The sequence below is a fragment of the Vipera berus genome (genome assembly GCF_964194415.1).
Source record: "Vipera berus genome assembly, chromosome: 9".
Classification (NCBI taxonomy): Eukaryota; Metazoa; Chordata; class Lepidosauria; order Squamata; family Viperidae; genus Vipera; species Vipera berus.
In genome coordinates, this window is record NC_138212.1 from 5,885,321 (window position 1) to 5,905,529 (window position 20,209).

General features: G+C 45.6%; 2 protein-coding genes across 4 annotated transcripts; one reads left to right on the top strand and one right to left on the bottom strand.

Moving 5' to 3' along the window:
- Positions 1-9,409: 9,409 nt before the first annotated feature.
- Positions 9,410-14,497, top strand: LOC308672289 (interferon-inducible GTPase 5-like). Of its 3 annotated transcripts, none has more exons than XM_081335077.1 (3): positions 9,410-9,499; positions 10,931-11,151; positions 13,053-14,497. In XM_081335077.1, the coding sequence occupies exon 3, from the start codon at positions 13,061-13,063 to the stop codon at positions 14,267-14,269; it is 1,209 nt and encodes a 402-aa protein (XP_081191203.1). In that variant the 5' UTR covers positions 9,410-9,499; positions 10,931-11,151; positions 13,053-13,060; the 3' UTR covers positions 14,270-14,497. The 3 variants fall into 3 exon arrangements, with proteins under 3 accessions (XP_081191203.1, XP_081191202.1, XP_081191201.1); XM_081335076.1 differs by having other exon boundaries at positions 9,467-9,487; XM_081335075.1 differs by lacking the exon at positions 9,410-9,499 and having other exon boundaries at positions 10,274-11,151.
- Positions 14,498-17,748: 3,251 nt separating this feature from the next.
- On the bottom strand, positions 17,749-20,193 carry LOC308671994 (nonsense-mediated mRNA decay factor SMG9-like). Its single transcript, XM_081334529.1, has 3 exons — positions 20,059-20,193; positions 19,080-19,224; positions 17,749-18,453 (listed from the first exon to the last, which is right to left on the bottom strand). Exons 1-3 carry the CDS (start codon positions 20,171-20,173, stop codon positions 18,375-18,377), a joined length of 339 nt encoding a protein of 112 aa, XP_081190655.1. The 5' UTR covers positions 20,174-20,193; the 3' UTR covers positions 17,749-18,374.
- Positions 20,194-20,209: the final 16 nt, after the last annotated feature.

Below are 20,209 nucleotides of genomic sequence, written 5' to 3' on the forward strand. Positions count from 1 at the left end.
TGGTCCGTCCGGACCTCAATTTGATGCCGCGCCCCCTCCAGATGATGCCTCCAAGCCTCGAACGCCGCCTTGATGGCCAGCAGCTCCTTCTCCCAGATGGTATAGTTGCGCTCCGAGGGATTCAATTTCCGAGAGTGATACGCGCAAGGGAAAAGGGTACCGCTGGGCGTCGCTGCCTGGAGTAACACGGCCCCAATGGCAATGTCGGAGGCGTCCGCCTCCACGACAAACGGCCGTTGCGGGTCGGGATGCTTCAAGATGGGCTCCTTCATGAAGGCGTCCTTCAAAGCTTGGAACGCCTGTTGTTCGGGGGCGTTCCACTGGAACCGAGTCTTCTTCTGCAGGAGCCGGGTGAGGGGGGCTGTCAAGGCAGCAAAGCCAGGGATGAATGTCCGATAGTAGTTGGCAAATCCAAGAAGTCGCTGAACGTCCTTCACGCGACGCGGGGGTTGCCAACTCTGCAACGACTCAACTTTACTCGGTTCCATGGCGATGCCCTCAGGAGAAATGCGGTGACCCAGGAAATCGATGGTCACCTGGTAGAACTGGCACTTCTCCAACTTGGCAAACAGCCGATGTTTCCGGAGGCGCTGCAGGACCTGACGGAGATGCTGATGATGCGCTTCACGCGACGGGGAGTAAATCAGGATGTCGTCCAGGTAAATTACGACAAACTGGTCCAACAGATCCCGAAAGATGTCGTTCATAAAATGCTGAAACACAGCGGGGGCGTTGGTCAGGCCAAACGGCATCACCGTGTACTCGAAATGTCCATAGCGAGTACCAAACGCCGTCTTCCACTCATCACCCGGCCGAACCCTGACGAGGTTGTAAGCTCCACACAGGTCCAGTTTCGTGAAGATCTTAGCCTCCCGGAGTCGGTCCAAGAGCTCGGGGATGAGGGGCAGCAGGTAGCGGTTACGCACCGTGATGGCGTTGAGTTTCCGGTAGTCACAGCAAAGCCGTAACTCGCCCGACTTCTTTTTGACGAAGAGCACGGGCGCAGACACTGGCGAGGACGAGGGCCGGATGAAACCACGAGCCAAATTCTTTGTCAGGAAGTCCCGCAATGCAGCCAACTCGGGCTCCGACATGGAGTACAAACGCCCCACTGGGAGAGGCGCATCAGGGACTAGATCAATGGAACAGTCATAGGGCCTGTGCGGGGGTAATTGGTCCGCCTCTGACTCGCTGAACACATCAGCAAAGTCGGACAGTTCGGGAGGCAAGGAAACCCCTGGGGAACCCTCCACCTGGCCGGCACAGATATGGCGGGTGTGGTCCACGCACTGCAAACTTGGGAAGGTGACCAAGTTCTGAGACCAATAGATCTGTGGATCATGCGCCCGGAGCCACGCCAGTCCCAAGACCACGGGGAAGTGCAGATCCGAAGTGATGTAGAACTGGATGGCCTCCACATGGGAACTGATGGCCATACACACTGGTTGCGTGGCGGCCGTAATAGGCCCGGACAGGAGCACTCGACCATCAATAGTCTCCACTAGCATGGGCGGATCCACCGGACACTGGGGAATAGCCCATTTGGCCACGAAGGCCGAGTCCATGAAGTTAGTGGTAGCCCGAGTCAATTAAGGCATGGACCGGAATCCCCTCTGGCTTGCCAGGAAGGATCAGACGTGCCTCCAAAATCAAATGCCGTGGAGGTTCACAGGCACCGTCGGAACGGCGTCGCTCGGTGTGGTCGTTGTGGGTCGCCCGATCTATCACACCGTCTAGATCGGGCTCGGGCCGTTTCCCGACAGCAAAGCAGGGGACTTTCTCGGGGCCGGCTTGGTCACTGATGCCCGCTGACGCTTCTTTGGGCAAGAAGCAGCCAAATGTCCAGGGTCCCCACAGTAAAAACACAACCCCCCCGATCGTCGTCTGTCCATTTCCGTCACCGATAGACGGGACCGGGCGGCACCCAGCTCCATTGGCTCCTCCCTCTGGACTGGGGGCACACGCTCAACAGGAGCGGCAGGGGTCTGTGGGGTGGCACGGCGACTCTTTCGCTGCTGCAGCCGGGCATCGATCCACAGACAAAGATGGATCAGCCCGTTCAGGTCTGAGGGAATGTCCACGCGGGCCAGCTCATCCAACATCTCCTCCGACAAGCCATCCTGGAAGGCATCCACGAGCGCAGCCTCATTCCAGGCGGAATCCTGGCTAAGCAGCCGGAAATCGCTGATGTAGGCCTGTAGGGGGCGCTGACCCTGCCTCAAAGCTTTCAGGCGTCGGGTGGCGGTCTGCGCCTTAATCGGGTCCTCGTACATGAGGCGCATATGGTCACAAAACCCCCCAAAGTTATCCAACAAAGGGCTAGGCTGTGCCAACAGAGGCGTGCCCCAACGAGCTGCATCTCCCGACAGAAGGCTCAACACGAATCCCACCTTATCTCGGTCAGTGGGGAAATCAGCTGCTCTCACGCTGATAAAAAGCTGGCATTGTCCCAGGAAGGCAGGAAACAGTTCTGGATTACCAGCAAATTTATCCGGCATAGCTATCTGACATTTCCTCCTGGGTGGGGGTGCAGCATGTACCTGAGCTTGCAGTTGAGCCACCTGAGCTGCCAGCAAAGTGAGTTGCTGGGTGAGCTTGGCATTCTCGGCAAGAAGCTGCTCCATCGTAGTAATAAGGGGTGGGTGGCTGAAAGCAAACTGTTCTGAACCAGCCCTCTTCTGGCCTTGTAATAAGGCAAACCCCTATTCAGAAAGAAGAGACTGGAGAGCGTCCAAGGCTAATAGGCATCTGCCAAGATTTATTACGCAGTTAACAAAAACACTAGAGCTTGTCTTCTCAAGCGGAAAAGTTGCTTTCAGCAACCAGCCCCTCCCCAAACACTCCTTTTATAGAGAGCTCAGGGCGTGGTCTCCCTGTGCCTCCTCCCGAGGAGTCCCGCAGCCTTTCTTTGTTTGTTCCTGCTCGACTGCCTCCTGCGTCGGGCGTCCTTGAACAGGGCCAGCTGTGGGTCATCTTCCTCCGCACTCTCGGGCTCACGCAGCTGAGAAGAGGTCCCCGGCTGAGGGCTCTGCAAAGCCTCCAAACCATCATCAGCCGGTTCGTTTCCCTCCTCCCCCTCATCTGAGTCATCCGATACATCGGAGCCGGCTGTCGGACCCACAGGCTGGCCCTGAGTCACAACAGCTTTCAGCAACCAGCCCTTCCCCAAACACTCCTTTTATTTAGAGATCAGGGCGTGGCCTCCCTGTGCCTCCTCCCGAGGAGTCCCACAGCCTTTCTCTGTTTGGTCCTGCTCGACTGCCTCCTGCGTCGGGCGTCCTTGAACAGGGCCAGCTGTGGGTCATCATCCTCCGCACTATCGGGCTCACGCAGCTGAGAAGAGGGCCCCGGCTGGGGGCTCTGCGAAGCCTCCAAACCATCATCAGCCAGTTCGTCTTCCACACACTCCTCCTCCCCCTCATCTGAGTCATCCGAGACATCTGAGCCGGCTGCCGGACCCACAGGCTGGCCCTGAGTCACAAGAAGAAAATGCTCTAGCTGTAAAAGGAGAAACTTCTGTCAGTGTGTGTCCCTCTTGTCTCCTCCGTCTCTCTGCTTAGAAACAAGAAATTAGGAGGCCACAGGCTTTCCTTTTGATCAAAAGAAATAAAGCTGCTTCGTTTTCAGTAGCCTCTTTGGGATTCATTTGGATTCTGAGCTGAGAAACCGTACATATTTCCATTGAAAAACCTTACATTTCCAAGAAGCACCACCTATGCCACGTAAGAGTGTGTAAGTGGGATTCAGTCCTTGTGTCCTGAGGAGTCTGGAGTCACTGTTCATTCTCCTGTGCTTCCACAGGTACGGCTCAATTGAGGACCACACTGAGGCCAGGATTTCTGTTTCTAAGCAAGGACGTTGCTTAGGGAGTCACACCTGTGACTTTTCAGGCTTTCTTGCCACAATTGTTAAGTGAAGCCCTGCAGTTGTTAAGTGAATCACGTGGTCGTTCAGTGAATCTGGCTTGCTCCATTCTGTTTGTTTGTTGGAATCCAGCTGGGAAGGTTGCAAATGGCAATCCCAGGGCCCCAAATGCTGCATGCATCAGAAATATATGCCCATCAGCAGGTGCCCGAATTTTGATCACGGGGACACTGCGATGGTTGTAAGTATGAGGACTGCTCAAATGTCACTTTTTTCAGTTAAGTTGTAACTTCAAATGGCCACTCAATGAATGGTTGTAAGTCGAAGACTACTTGTATTTTTTAAAAAAAACTAAACAGAAGGCAGTCCAATGCTATTTTCTTTTTTCTTTCTTTTCTAAAGGAACTGTTTGTACCACTGGTAGCTGTAGAAACCCTGGATTTTGATTAGGGCTGTATGTGATAGGAAATGGCAGGAACGTTTTATTGTTTTATGGTTTTATTATTTCTAAGAAAAACTGCACATGCTGCACTTAAGGGTACATAAGGGCGATTCCATCCTTCTGTCCGAGGAATCCAGGTTCTTCGGGTAGAGATCCGTTCCAGCCTGCGTGGAGATCCTTGACAGCTACTCCTTTTAAAAAAGCAAGTATGCATTTGTGCACACCCTTCCCTCTCTAGATTTAGCTATAGTAGAGTCTGTAAGTCCTTATTTTCAAATTCTGTTCTCTTTAGCGTTTCTGTTGATCTTTCTACCATTTTGTTGTCTACTAAAGAATGCGTGCATTTTGCCTAGGAATCTGTGGATGGCTGAAGACGCTTCAGGTTAAGGAAATGCATGCACCTTTTGGCCCTCATTTCTGGACCCAAAGTTTTTTTGTGGGTGGCTCTGGGGAATCAGCTAGAGAAGCAGCAGCCTTTTCCCTCTGCATTTAACGATGCCTTCTTTGGATTTAAAGTATTTTTTTTTGTCTGTGTTCAGTGTTAATAATAACCAGATTGGTTTATGTTGGACTAGGCAGTGATTTTATCGATAAGAAAGGAAGAGAACAGAAAATTCAGCAAAGAAGATGAGTCCAGGGCTTTAGAGTGGTGTGAAGAGGAGGGGATGGAGAGTTTGGCTGGTGGGGGGTGGAGAACATCTGGAAACTTCTCCCTCTTATTACTGGCTTCTCATTGCCCCCCTCGACTTTGGCCAAGACATATTGGGGTTACAATGATTAAAGGCTTTAGTTGCAATGGAATGTGGGAATGACCTTGGGAGACAAGGCAATGAACACAACCAAGGAAACATAGATAAAAGACAGGTTAGCCCGTACATGGAGCAAGAGGCTCAAGAGAAACTCCCCCCCCCCCGAATTTTTTGGCAAAAGGGAGACTGGGAAGTGAAGTAGCCTCAAATCTGCAAGGGTCATTTCTGTTTTAGGAGTTAGACCTCTAAGGTCCCTTCCGACTCTGTTATTGTGTAATTCTTAATTCCACTAGAGAATCACAGAGATGACCTTGGAAAACTACCCAATGGCAGTTCAGGAAACATGATTTAAGTCAAGAAGATGAACACAACATTGGAAAGAAACTTTGATTCCACATGAACAAGCATTGGGAGCAAGAGGGAAGGTGGGGTTTAATCACTATCAGGCTTCCAAGATTTGGTAACTAGAGATTTGTATGCGTGAGGGATAAGAATAAAGGGAGTTTGTTTTCTTTCAAAAGGCACCTTCCCTCCCTATTGTTTATTTCCTAATAGATTATGTGCCATTAAGTAATTTTCATCTCCTAGTGGCCACCTAGGGACGCAGTGGCTCAGTGAGTTAGGACGCTGAGCTTGTCGATCAGAAGATCGGCAGTTTGGCAGGTCGAATCCCGAGTGCCGCGTAACAGAGCGAGCGCCTGTTACTCGTCCCAGCTTCTGCCAACCTAGCAGTTCGAAAGCACGTAAAAATGCAAGTAGAAAAATAGGGACCACTACGGTGGGAAGGTAACAGCGTTCCGTGCGCCTTTGGTGTCTAGTCATGCCAGCCACATGACCACGGAGACGTCCTCGGACAAGCGCTGGCTCTTCGGCTTTGAAACGGAGATGAGCACCGGCCCCTAGAGTCGGAAACGACTAGCACGCATGTGCGGGGGAACCTTTACCTTTACCTAGTGGCCACCTAAATAGATTTTCTTCATGACAATCTGTTCCTAACGTGTTCTTTCAAGACCCACTAATTGTGCGGTCAGTTCCATTGTAAGTCCAGTTCCCTTTCTGCTTTTCATCCTTTTCTTCCCTTCCTTTCCACTTTTTCCACCCTCAGACCCTTGGAGCTGGATCTTCATATAATGTGTCCAAACTAGAATAATTTGAGTCTGGATATTTGAGCCTCAATGACAACTCTTAGTTGATTCTGTTCTAAATATAAACTAATTGAAGCATTTGAGGAGAATGTTAAGGATCTGGAAGAAAAACAGAGTCTGGAGATAAGTCTAGCCACTCTGAAAATAGAATAGAGGTGAAGGAAGACCAAATTTTATAAGGATAAACCTCGAGGCAATCGGTCAAGTGTTAAGAAAGTAGGGGAATTCAAATACGAAAGAGGAAATGTAGGAAGCCAACACTGGGTCAGTCAAAAAGGACTCAGATGCCTATACAACAACAACAACTTTATTGATTAGCCCTTGGGCCATATCAAAGTGCAAAGTTCCAGCAACAAACCGTCACCAAAATTTGATAAAATACAATTTAAAATGGAATTTGATAAAATACAATTTAAAATGGAATTTGATAAAATACAATTTAAAATGGAATTTGATAAAATACAATTTAAAATGGAATTAAAATAAAATACAATTTAAGATAAAATAGTAATAAAATACAATCTAAAATGAAATTGTAATAATGTACAATAATTTAAGATATAGATAAAATATGATAACATTATATTTCGGAGTCGCCCTTGCAATCTACCCCAATCAGTCCCACATATGCAGATCTTAACCGGATCATTTTGTTTACTGTGCTACGTTAAATGTTATTTTCAAGTTCTGACCGGACATAAGGTAAGTTATTTTGATATGGGGATCCCAATGGGTCATTCGTTTGGTATATAGACCAAGATACCTGTCTCTCACCCTCTTATACAGTCAAATAGGATGTGAGCCAGGTCCTCTACCTCTGCCGCTCTGCAAATGCAGAGACGCTCATTGTACGGTATAGCATGAAATCTCCCATATCTGACCATTGTGTCAAGCTGTTTGAATCTCGCTCTCGTAAATATCTCCCTAAGATGTTTTGGGAGTTGTAACTTCAAATAACTGTCCACTTGAAAAGTACATTTGTATTTACTCAGCCATTTCAAGTTACCCACCTTAGTAAGGATAGCTATATCAGTTTGTGCTTCTATATCCTTAATTCTTTGGGCAACTCTTTTTTTAGATTGTTCTGTTACGCAAGAGACAGGAAGGCCACAGCTTCTTACAAAATTTGTTAGTTTGGTGATCCAGGAGATTTGTGATTGTAGTTTTATTTGCTCTAGTAGGCATAATTTGGGGGAGTCTATCAGTCTCCATTTCATTAACTTTGCACCAGTAGTTATAAGCTCTAATTTTAGACAATGCCTGAATTGTATGAATTCCCAATTCAGCTCTAACTGCTGCAGCAGATGTTCTTGGATCTACACCCAAAATACATCTCAAATGCTGGGACTGTGTTTGTTCTAGGACTGTGGTTGAGTAAAGACCCAAAATGTCTGCTCCATACAAGAGCATTGTGGTAAACTTAGCCTTATAAACCTTGAGTAATGGAGCTAGGTACCCTGGGTAACTATGGTTCTTTAGTTTGAACAATAAATTCAAACGGGCTTTTGCTCTAAATATACTCCGTTGATGATGGCAGGCCCAAGATCCAGTCTTGGAAAAAGTTACTCCCAAATATACAAAGGTATTAACCTGCTCAATTGGTTCACCATCTAATTGCCACTTATGTCTCTGATGGTTTCTTCCAAACACCATTATTTTCGATTTAGATTTGCTAATGATTAGAGAGTTATCCTGGCAATAAAAGCTGAATCTTCTTAATAGCCTACATAATCCTACTTGTGAGTATGATAATATAATCATATCATCAGCATAAAGCAAGCTGTTACAGTATGTATTTAGGATCATCGGCATGTGTACCATGGTATCTTTCATTAACCCTGGCAAGTCATTGATGTATAAATTAAATAATAATGGGGCCAGGATACACCCTTGCCTTATCCCTTTATTTGTGTGAATCCTGTTAGTCAGGGCCCCATTAACCCCATACCGCACCCTCAAACAGGTACTTGTGTAAAGGGCTTTAATCAAAGCCAGGAGTCTGGGTTCTATTTTAAGAGATGTCAATTTACTCCATAGTATGTCTCTATTTACCATATCAAATGCTGCTGTAAGGTCTATGAAAACAGCAAACGGGGGTCTCCTCTTACAGGCATATTTGGCAATTAGATGGTTCAAGACAAAGCAGTTATCAATAGTAGATCTGTTTTGTCTAAAACCTGCTTGTTCTTCTGTGAGGATGTTGTTTTCCTCTACCCAGATTTCAATTCTGTTCAAAAGGTACCTAGGATATATTTTTGCTACAAAGTCAATCAGGCTGATGGGCCTATAATTACTAGGATCCTTTTTATTCCCTTTTTTATATATGGGGACAACTATTGCCATCTTACACCCATCTGGTATATGGCAGGTATTATTTATGTGTGTAAAAAGACCTGCTAATACAGGGCCCCACCAGTTGGGAAATTTCTTAAATAATTCTGCTGCTAAAAAATCCTCGCCTGGGGCTTTATTGCTCTTTAAGCTTTTAATGATGGACTGTATCTCCTTTTCTGAGACTGGTGGCCAAGGGGGGAGAGTTCTAGGATTTACCAAATCACTGTTTAAAAATAATTTCTTTACCGGTTCGGTGGGGGCAAACAAGCACTGATAATAATTCTCCCAGTCCGCAGCAGAGATTGGTATGTCAAATGCAAATCTCCGTTCCTTCAGGATACCTGCTACAGAGTGCCAAAATAATACTGAATTATGACTTCTGGCAGCCAACTCAAGTTCTGACCAGATTGAAATGGCAAAATGTTTTTTCTTTAATGTTATAGTTTTTTTATATTCCCTTCTTGTGTGCAGCATCTTAGCTTGTATATGGGCAGTAGGATTCCTCTGGGCAAGCCTCATGGCTGCCTTCAATTTCTTTTTCAGTCCCTGGCAATCAGGATCAAACCAGCGAGGTCTACCCACTTGGGCTCTTTTTGTAGTAGGTTTAGCTGTTAGGTGTTTCTTCAGTATGTTACAAAGATTGGAGAATGCATTGAAGGCTGACATCCAGTCAGTAGTAGATGACTGTATTGTTCTAGCCCACTTAGTAGCATTCTCTGTTTTAAGGCATTCTAATATTGCCTTAGTATCAACTTTGGCCCAAATTAACCTTTTATTTTGGGTCACCTCTACCTTTTTGGTGAGCCATCTGTCAGCCATGTTATATGGTCTTAAATCTGAGCGGCCTTGCAATGTCACACTTACAGGCTGATGGTCGCTATTGTCGCTAAGAGGTCAGCCTTATCTCTAGACACACAAAAGAGATCCAGTACACTACTTGAATTGGCTGAGTGGTATGTATAAGGGTATGTATAATTCTTGTCCTTACCTCCCAAAATTTGGAGATTACCCTTAAAAATTAAGGAGACTAGGAGCAGGCCAGCGGCATTACTTTTACAGTCTCTCAAGAGCCACTGAGGATGGTTATCAAAGAACTCCCCTGGGATTCCCTTCTTCTGGGCAAGCTCATACAGAGAGGGACCCAGTCTAGCATTCAGATCTCCTAATAATACCACTATGGACTGAGGGTACAGTATAGATATATCTTCTAGGATAACTTCCAAGCCCATCCAATATTCAGAATTATAGTGCTGGGATGTGCTTGGAGGAATGTACACATTTACCAATATTAACTCAAACTGGTCATATTCAAATCTGACAGCTAGAAAGTACGGATACTTATCTTCGTTATATAATTTCTCTCGCTGCCATTGCAACTCTTGCTTTATAAGAATGCATAGCCCACCAGAGGGTCTCCCTTTGTTCTTTGTTTTTAGGGCTGGGGAGGCCCATCCCTGAAAGCCTGGCAATTGTACTGGTTCGTCCACTTCGGTTAGCCAGGTTTCTTGAAAGGCTATTATGTCAAATCTAGAGAGAAAGCTCATTAGTCCACTATCAACCATCCCTTTCCAGCCAGCTATGATCCAGGTCATCAACTGTATGGGGTTCTCAGAGGCAAGGTGGTCTGGCTTGGTTGATTGGCTAGATGGTAGAAATGCCAGATGTCAACTTGACATTGGAGCTGGGTCAATATCATCTAAGCTTCCCATATAAACACAGTTGTTGTGAGGTTCGATATTTCTCCTCATGGGTTGCAGAGCTTGTTGTTGCTCCTCTATATCTCGGTTGCCAGTGTGCCTCTGCTCTTGCTCCAAGAATGGGTCTAATTCTTTCCAGATTTTCCTGGGGGGGGGGCAGATAAGAAGGGGGAAAAACCCCCACACACTATCGGTTTTAAACCACATTATTTTTATCCATTTAATATAATGCATTGCGTAGAAACACTTAGATTTCATTACATTTCAAGAGACGGGTAGGGGAAACCCCTAGAAACCCAGACAGGGATCGAAAAACTCAGATCTGAGTTTTAAAAATCCAGCATTGGTAATTTGGAGAATAAGGTCGTCCGCTATTTTCTCTTTTTCTTTCTCTCTCTCTCTCTCTCTCTCTCTCTCTCTCTCTCTCTCTCTTCTCTCTCTCTCTCTCTCTCTCTCCTCTCTTTCTCTCGCTGTTTCTCCTTTCTCTTCTTTGCCCTCTCTTTCTCTTTGTCTCTTTCCCTTCTCTCTCTCTTCTGTTTCTCTCGCTCTGTTTTTCCTCTCTTCTTTGTCCTCTCTGTTTCCCTCTCTCTTCCCCCCCTTTTTTCCTCTTTCTCTCTTCTCTTTCTCTCTGTTTTTCCTCTTCTTTGTCTTCTCTCTTTTCCCCTCCTCCCTCTCTCTCCCTCTCCCTTTCCATCCCAGATTTGTGCCAAACGCCCAAAATTCCGGGGAGCTGTCCGCCCTTCAGCTGGGGAGCGCCTGGGCTTCCCACGAACGAGTTCCTTCCAGGAGGGGGCAGCAGCGCCACCGCATAAAACCTCTGGCCGAATTCAGACGAGCGTCCAGAGGCGAGAAGCAGGAAAGGCAGCTCCGAAGTTGTCGCGACGAGAAAGCGCTTCGGCTCCCGAGATCTCCGGCGCCAGGTAAAAGTCAGCGCCAGCGGAAATGCGCAGCGGGGAGAGCGCATCCCAGCAAGCTCCGATGGTGGGGCCACCGCCACGGAGCTTGCCCCCGCTCTTGGCCAAACTTATGGGGGCGGGGGATGTTGACTCTTTTGGACAGAGGTTTCCAGGCCTTCCTGACCATGTAAAAGTGAATGGATACACTAAAACCCTTTACATCCAAGTGTAAAAGTATTAATAGCACTTTGCAACGCCTTGGTAAGGCCACACTTGGAATACTGCATCCATTTTTTGTATTAGTATTTATTGCCCTGTTCACCGCCCTGAGTCCTTCGAGAGAAGAGCGGTATACAAATAAAATTATTATTATTATTATTATTATTATTATTATTATTATTATTATTATTATTATTATTATTATTATTGGTCCCTACCGTGTAAAAAAGATGTCGAGACTCTAGAAAGGGTACAGAGAAGAGCAACAAAGACGATTAGGGGACTGGAGGCTAAAACGTATAAGGAACGGTTGCTGGAATTGGGTATGTCTAGTTTAATGAAGAGAAGGAACAGGGGTGACATAATATTTCAGTCTTCCAATATCTCAGGGCCTGCCCCAAAGAAGAGGGAGTCAAGCTCTTGTCCAAAGCACCCAAAGGCAGGACAAGAACCAATGGACAAGAAGTAACCAAAGAGAGAAGCAACCTGGAACTAAGGAGAAATTTCCTGACAGTGAGAACAATTAACCAGTGGAACAACCTGCCTCCAGAAGTGGTGAATGCTCCAACACTGGAAGTTTTTAAGAAGAGATTGGACAGCCACTTGTCGGAAATAGCATAGCAGGGGGTTGGACTAGATGACCTCCAAGGTTCCTTTCTATTATTATTATTATTATTATTATTATTATTATTATTATTATTATTATTATTATTATTATTATTATTATTATTATTATTATTATTATTATTATTATTATTATTATTATTATATGCCCAAAGGACCAGGGATCGCTCCCATTCTGTGCGACTGGATCAGTTTAGAGGAGAGGGAGAAAACGGGGCGGGATGCAGAGGGATGGGGCCAAAGAAATCTGCCTGTGGGTTGCAGAGGCAAATGGGGGACAAGCGGGAGGGGGGGGAATGTTGCAAGCTTAAAAGAAACAAATTGCCTTGGGTCAGAGAATTGAGGCTGCGGGGGGGGGGAGAGGAAAGGAGCCTTTATTATTCTGCCTTTAGTTCAGCAGCTCAAGCTTAATGCTTCATTCCTCCTCCGTTTTCCTACAACAACTCTGCGAGGGAGGTTGGAGAGAGAGAGAGAGAGAGAGAGAGAGAGAGGGAGAGGGAGAGAGAGAGAGAGAGAGAGAGAGAGAGAGAGAGAGAGAGAGGGGTGCAAAAGGCTGATGAGGTAGCCAAAGAAGCACAATCCAGTGGAAAGAGTCCACAGAAGTTTCGACAAAATTTCAGTCGTTGTCCCGGTTATCAGCTAAATCAAACAGTGCAAGACTTAGCGTGATATGTGAACTAACAGTTCATTCAGTGACCATTCAAAGTTGCAACGGCATTGAAAAAAGTGATTTAGGACCTTTTTTCACAGTTACAATCTTTGCAGTATCCCCATCATCGTGTGATCAAAATTCAGAGGCTTGGCAACAGGTTGATATTTATGACGGTTGCAGCGTCCTGGGGGGGGTGTCACGTGATTCCCCTTTTGCGACCTTCTGACAAGCAAAGTCAATGGGGAAGCCCGATTCGCTTAACAACCGGGTTGCTAACTTATCAACTGCAGTGCTTCACTGAACAACTGCGGCAAGGAAGGTCGTAAAATGGAGAAAAACTCACTTAAATGTCTTGCTTAACAGCAGCAATGTTGTGGTCGTATGTTGAGGTCCACCTGCATTGTCCTTCTTTCCTCTCCTTTTCTCCTAGGCTTTGTTATGGCAAGGCAGGATCAGTTCATACCACCCAATAAGGAGGATGATCTTTTCAAAGACAATGAAGAGATTGAAGAGATTAAGGATGCTCTGGAAGAAGGGAGAGTGGACCAAGCCGTTTCCAAGGTTATGGAAAACCTTCAGGTCCTGGAGAACGCCCGCTTGGACATAGCAGTCACTGGAGAATCTGGCTCAGGGAAGTCCTCCTTTGTCAATGCCATCCGAGGGTTAGGAGATGACGAAGCTGCTTCTGCCCCCACTGGGGTAGTGGAGACCACAGAGAAGCCCACACCTTACCCACACCCCAAGTACCGCAATGTCACTCTGTGGGATCTGCCTGGAATTGGAACGCCAACATTCTGCGCCAAACCTTACCTGGAGCTGGTTCACTTCTCCCGCTACGACTTCTTCATCCTTATTGCCTCAGATCGCTTCAAGCACAACCATGTCTGGCTGGCACAGGAAATCCGTCGCCAGGGGAAGCATTTCTATTTTGTGCGCTCCAAAGTGGATGCAGATTTGGAGGCCTGCAGAAAACGCCGGCCACAAGCTTACAATGAGGAGGCTATACTGGGGCAGATACGAGAAAATTGCCAGGCGCACTTAAAGGACAAGGAAATGCCCGATTCCAGAGTGTTCCTTCTCTCCAACTGGGAGTTAGATAAATATGACTTCAGGATGCTGGAGGAAACCTTGGGAAAGGAACTGCCAAGCCATAAGAGACACGCTTTTCTCCTGGCCTTGCCAAACATCTCTCTAAGCATCCTGCAGAAAAAGAAGATGGCTTTACAAAAAGAGATCTGGAAGCTGGCTATCGTCTCCGCTGGAGCGGCTGCTGTGCCTATTCCAGGCCTCGGCGTAACCTGTGATGTAACCATCTTGATCAAACACCTCTCAAAATACCTCCACAGTTTTGGTCTGGATGAGGAGTCTCTCACCAGGTTGGCTAAGAAGGCCAACAAGCCTGTGGAGGAGATCAAAGAGATAATCAAGTCACCCTTAGCTAAAGAGATCTCCAGAGACTTAGTTCTAAAGCTGCTCACCAAAACTGGCAGACCACTAATGAATATGCAGTTCTTCGTCAGCATGGTACCCATATTTGGTTTCGTGGCAGCTGGATGGATCTCCTTTGTTACCACCTACTACATGCTCATGAGCTGCCTGGATGAGGTAGCCAAAGATGCTCATGACGTTTTCATCAAGGCTATTTAAGTTTAAGTTTTATTGTATTTGTATACCGCCCTTCTCCCGAAGGACTCAGGGCGGTGAACAGGGCATACATAAAAAATACGAGATACAAAAATTAAAAAAGAATTAAATAATAGCCCAGTTAAAACATATTGATTCTGAGGTCTGAAGGAATTCAGACCTTGAGGAACAGGTTGGGAATGTGCGCTCAATTAGTGTTAATTGTACTGAATCAAAACACTTTGTATTTTCACAAGCCCGTTAACTAAATTCACCAACTAGAAGAGGGGAAAAGAGACAAGAAGCACAAAACTTCGCCTTTTGCAATAATTTATATTTTTTTTACAAAAACAAAGTTTTACAATATATCCCCAAATCCCCCCCACCCCAAACCCGCCCACTTCCCCCCCCCCCACTTCCCAGAGCTAAATACAGGATTATAGTTATAGTAATCATATTCTAAATAAAAATTATGCATGATATACAATTAACCAAATTCATAATGTGCTTTAACTCCCCTTTAACATAAATACATACAAAGTACCAATAACAATATCCCACTAAAATCTACTCATAAGCTAAATGGAACTTTTTAGTCCCATATTTGTTCTGAATATAATTTATCCATCTCCTCCAAACTGAAATATATCTTTCCTGTGAATGATCTTTCAAGTAAGCAGAAATCTTAGACATTTCTGCAAGATTCAAAACTTTAAACACCCATTCTTCTACAGTGGGCAAACTATCCTTCTTCCAATATTGTCCCACCAGTAACCGTGCTGCTGTTATCATATTCAACATCAAATTGGTTTCTTTAACATCGCAATCTACAACAATACCCAATAAAAACAATTGCGGAGAAAACTTTATCTTTCTCTTAAAAATCTTTTGAATGTTCCACCAAATTTTAATCCAAAAAGCTTTTATATTTCTACAAGTCCACCACATATGAAAATAGGTGGCTTCTAAACTACCACATCTCCAACATTTAGACTGTAAGTTAGGATACATGTTGGACAACTTCTTGGGATCCAGATGCCATCTATAAAACATTTTATAAAAATTTTCTCTTAAGTTTTGAGCCTGAGTAAATTTAACATTTCTGACCCAAATTATCTCCCAAGTGTCCAACGAAATTGGTTCCTGAATATTTTGTGCCCACTTTATCATACAATCTTTAACTAATTCCGTTTCCGAATCCAATTCAATTAAAGCATTATGTATCCTCTTTATATGTGCACAATTTAAATCTCTAATTTGTTTTACTAAATTTTGATCTGTAATTGTGATGCCAACCTTTTGGTCTAACTTCCACCTAGCTTTCAATTGGGTATATTGAAACCAAGAGTAACTTATGTTTTCTTGTCTTAACTCATCTAATGATTTAAGTTGCCAATCATTCCCTTGCAATCTAAGTAGTTCCTTATGAGAAACCATATCCAAACTCACTCCCATAGATACGCCCTCTATCGCGTGTCCAGGAATTCCCCAAATCGGTATTTTATAATTTAACTTATAATAATACTTTTTCCAGACACGCAATAAAGCACTTCTAAGAATATGGGATTTAAAAGCCCTGTCCACCTTCTTATCGTAAAGCAAATATGCATGCCATCCATATACCAAATCCCATCCCTCAAGATGAAGTATTCCCTTATTAGTTAAATTAAGCCAATCACTAACCCACATCAAGGCAACCGCATCATAATACAATTTCAATTTCAAATTTATTTTTTTTATGATAGCCGAGAGGTGGGCTACTTTATTTCCATTTATCGCAAGATATAAAAAGAGTGAGTATGGTGGATTCCAGGATATAATTATGCCACCACTGCAAAACTATGCTTCCCAGTATTCTTTGGGGGGAAAGACAAATAAGGATGAAGTTGGTTTGAATTTGGAAAGCACAAATTGTCCCGTTTTTAGGATTTCCTATGTCTGACACATTCTTTAACTGACCAAACCATCAAAGCTGACACGAGTTAGAACATAGAGAAACTCCAAATAGTGCTAGATCAGATGTGGAGAAACCTGGCCCATAGAATCGCCAAGGGTTGGACCTGATTGAATGGATAACACCTTCATTTTCATCGACCAAAGGCCTTCTTGCAATGATCTGTTTTTTAAATTGTAAAATTAGACTTCCTTATTGTCCTAGATTGAAGCTGAGTTAATTTATTAAATTGCAGATTGGTACCAATAATCTTTTAGATTTCCTAAAACCCGGATGGCCCTCAGGTTGAACGAATTGTTTCAAGATGATCATGAATTTTAATGCTTCTCTCAGATATTCAACAATAAAGCCACAAGCAGTCAAGAAACAGGCCATAGGCGACCACCCAGGACAGGGGTAGACAACCTTGGCTCTTTTATGACTGGTGGACTTCAACTCCAGAATTCCTGAGCCAGCATGGCTCAGCTTGGAAACCTCTCCCTTTCCCCTCAGCATGGCTGGCTCAGGAATTCTGGGAGCTGAAGTCCACAAGTCATAAAAGAGCCAAGGTTGCCTATCCCTGACCCAAGAGAACAGAAATGAAGCTGTTGGAAGTTACTCGTGTCTACACCTACAAAGATCAGAATTGTGCCAGCTACGGCATTCCCTGTGACAGTTCTTGAGTAAGGCTAAAATGACCAGGCTCAAATTATCCTACTTTGGACACATTATGCAAATTATTCTTATTAGCATATTAGAGAGAGAGAGAAACAGCCTAGAACTAAGGAGAAACTTCCTAACGGTGAGGACAATTAACCAGTGGAACAGCTTGCCTCCAGAAGTTGTTGGGTGCTCCATCACTGGAGGCTTTTAAGAAGAGACTGTGCAGCCACTTGTCTGGAATGGCAGGAGGTTGGACTAAAAGGCCTCCAAGCTTCCTTCCAACTCTTATTATTCTTCTATTATTCTCTGGAGAAGGCTCCAACGCTGGGAAAAGTTGAAGGAAAGAGATCCTCAGTGAGGTGGATAGATTCAGTTATAGTGGTGATGAGGGCACTGTTGGCTGACCTGAAAGATCGGACTGGAGACAGATCCATCGTAGAGAAAAATCTGTGTGACTGCTGGGAGCCAATGACTTCATGCTACGTTATCAATCAAAACACTTTTTCTACTACGTTGATACATGCCGTTCAGCCACCTTTGTGCGAGTGTTTGGCCGGCCAAACAAACTTCTTAAAATGAATGAAATAAAATGAACAAAAAAGCAAATGCGTTTTTCTGTGAACGGTTGGGAGAGTTGCACGTTTTATGAACCTGTGTAGAAGGACAACGGAGCATTCAAAAGTTGCTCTTTCACTTCTAATATGAGCAAGCTAGCTTATTTACTTTTTAAGTCCCAAGGAAGATTATTTTCCTTTCAACAGCAAACACAGTTTTTAAGAACAGCAAGTTTGAATGAAAAGGAAATTCCTGCACTTGTCAAGTACAGGTGGTAACACAGCAGTGTGTGTGTGTGTGTGTGTGTGTGTGTGTGTGTGTGTGTGTGTGAAAAATTCCACCAAAACTGAAGTGGCTTCTACAAGTTTATTAAACAAGAATAACCATCCATGCAAAAAGGAGAGGTCTGTCCAGTTTGCATCAGCAGATGGGGGAAAACGGGGCCAAACGGGGAAGGGACAAAGGCTGGGAGAGAGAGATAAGAGGCAAGATACACACCCCACAAAAGGAAAGCTTCTATGAATAACACACCGAAGGAGGGTGGAGACCCTGTGACTACACACGGCACTAACTTCCCATCAACCTTTGGCCTCACCTGCTATTCCAGTGCAGCAGAGTCCCACTGTCCCCTCCCCCCTCCCACTAAGGAGATTGGAGATGAACGCTTCCTTGTTCATAGGGCCTGGCAGGTCTGGAATGGCCTTTTAGTACAGGAGAAGCCCTCCCGGTCTAGGCCAGATCCCAAGATCCATTTTGAGCAGGAGGCAGAATGGCCGTCCTTCTAGGAACCCTGCAAAGCCACCCCTGTGTTTTTCCTCTTATAGCCTGCCCGGCACCACCCAAGGAGTGCAGCTCCCCTCTCTGTGCGGGACCCATCATCCTTGGCATGTGCCTTGGCATGAGGGGGCAGATAGCCTGGTCTGCTCCAGCTCAGGGCTGGAGCTGCCTCTCAACGGTTCCAGTATGGAGACGGTGTGCTCACGCCAACAGCCGACTATACTCGGAGAGAGCAGAGGACTTCTTGACGCCATCCCAGATGCGGGCTGCATAGTGGAACCTGAGGGGAGGAGAAAGGTCAAAGTTCAGGCCAATGTCCACGTGGTCAAAGTTCTCCAGTATGGTGCGGACCTTCACTGGCAAAGCCTGTGGTGTCAGATGCAAGCAAGACCTAGAGCAGTGATGGCGAACCTTTTAGAGCCCGAGTGCTTAAACTGCAACCCAAACCCCATTTATGTATCGTCGGGTGGGTGGGTGGGTGTGGCCCATTGGGTGGGCGTGGCCCATTGGGTGGGCGTGGCCCATTGGGTGGGCGTGGCTGCGGTGGTAACGTCAGACTGGGTGGGACTAAAAAGTTCAATCAGTTCCAACTTTGCGAGATCTTTTCCCGCGAGAAGTTGAAATTGATTGATTAAACCTTTTTTTTTCTTTTGCACACAGCAGCGGCCTAAAGCGAAAAGGTTTTATAAAACCCAGATGAAGGCCTAGGAGTGGGGCAACGGCGTGCGTGCCCCCAAAGAGGGTTCTGTGTGCCACCTGTGGCACATGTGCCATAGGTTCGCCACCACGGACCTAGCACACGCCAATTAGCTCCTTCCTCCAAGGTGGGAGAAGGATGAACCGATCTAGGATGCCTCAGCTGCCACCACTCCCGCCGGCCTTAGCTGCAGTTAAACACATGCTTACCAGTTCTTTTCCGTCAGGATGGTATGGGAGAGCTGAGGCCGGGACATGGACATCATCTGGCTCCGAAGCTTGGCAATCAGGGACTGGAAGCTGGGGTGTCCTTTGTATCCGGGAAGGAGGGAGAAGAGAGGGCCACTTCCTGGGGCTGTAGAAAAGTAAACGGAAGACGGGGTGTTTGCTCCCCTTTTTTGGCACAGCCAACAAATGCAACCCTCCCCAAAAGATTGCGAACGATCCCACGGGAACATGGAAGCTACGGCTATCATCCCCATATCTTTAGCAAGCTTCCCCTTCTCTTAGGACACGAATTCCTGCCTGATTCAATATTCAAAGAAATGGAAGCCCCAAATTCTATAAAGGATCTTATTGGGACAGAATGATACAACGTATTATGCTGAGCAGAAATCTGTCAGGGAAAAAAACAACCTTGTCTTTTCCTCCCCGTTTCTCATTAAAATTGTCTATTAAGCACTTCTGCCTGCCTAGTAAAATGCAACGCTCAGTTCAGATTTTCTTTCTTTCGAAGAGAAACAGCATGTTGCGTTAGATGCAAAAGTAGGGAAAGGCAGTATCTTCTCTCCACACGTTCTGCTCAAAAAAACCCATGCAAACTTCCATAATGGAAGCAATTGCTCAGAGTCAGGATGCTCTAATTAAATAGGTATCTTAAATTCAGGTTTGTCATCTTTTATCTTGGGGGCAAGATGTGTTCAAAACATTTCAAGGTCAACGTATTCCCACATCCAGAAGGGGTTGGTTCACGGTGAATCTGAAGTGATCCGACTCCGGAATGTGGTTGGACCGCCCTGTTTTTCAACCGGAATAGAGGTTGGGATGTTTCACCTTGAAATGTTTTGCACATTTGCTCTACCTGGATGTTTTATTTGGAGAGGGGGGCCAATCTGGAAGAAGGGAACCGAGGAGCTTTGCGTTCTGACCTAAGGGCAAGAAAAGGCTGGGAAGTGAATTCTTGACTCACTTGCTCTGGGTAGCACATCATCTGTTTCACAATCCATGAAAGGCAGTAAGAACAGGTTGACCTCTGTGTCCAGGTAGCTGTGTGGCAGGCCGGGGAAAATGTTACATTCAAGCATGGAAAGAGTACCTAGTAGGAAAAAAGTGAAACTTCT

Bases quoted from the DNA above. Each gene is read 5' to 3' on its own strand.
- LOC308672289 (XM_081335077.1), top strand. From the start codon at position 13,061: ATGGCAAGGCAGGATCAGTTCATACCACCCAATAAGGAGGATGATCTT.
- LOC308671994 (XM_081334529.1), bottom strand. From the start codon at position 20,173: ATGCTTGAATGTAACATTTTCCCCGGCCTGCCACACAGCTACCTGGAC. The intron at 19,225-20,058 runs GTGAGTCAAGAA...ACTTTTCTACAG, and splicing joins TGATGTGCTACCCAGAGCAA to CCCCAGGAAGTGGCCCTCTC. The intron at 18,454-19,079 runs GTAAGCATGTGT...TCCTCCCCTCAG, and splicing joins ATCCTGACGGAAAAGAACTG to GTTCCACTATGCAGCCCGCA.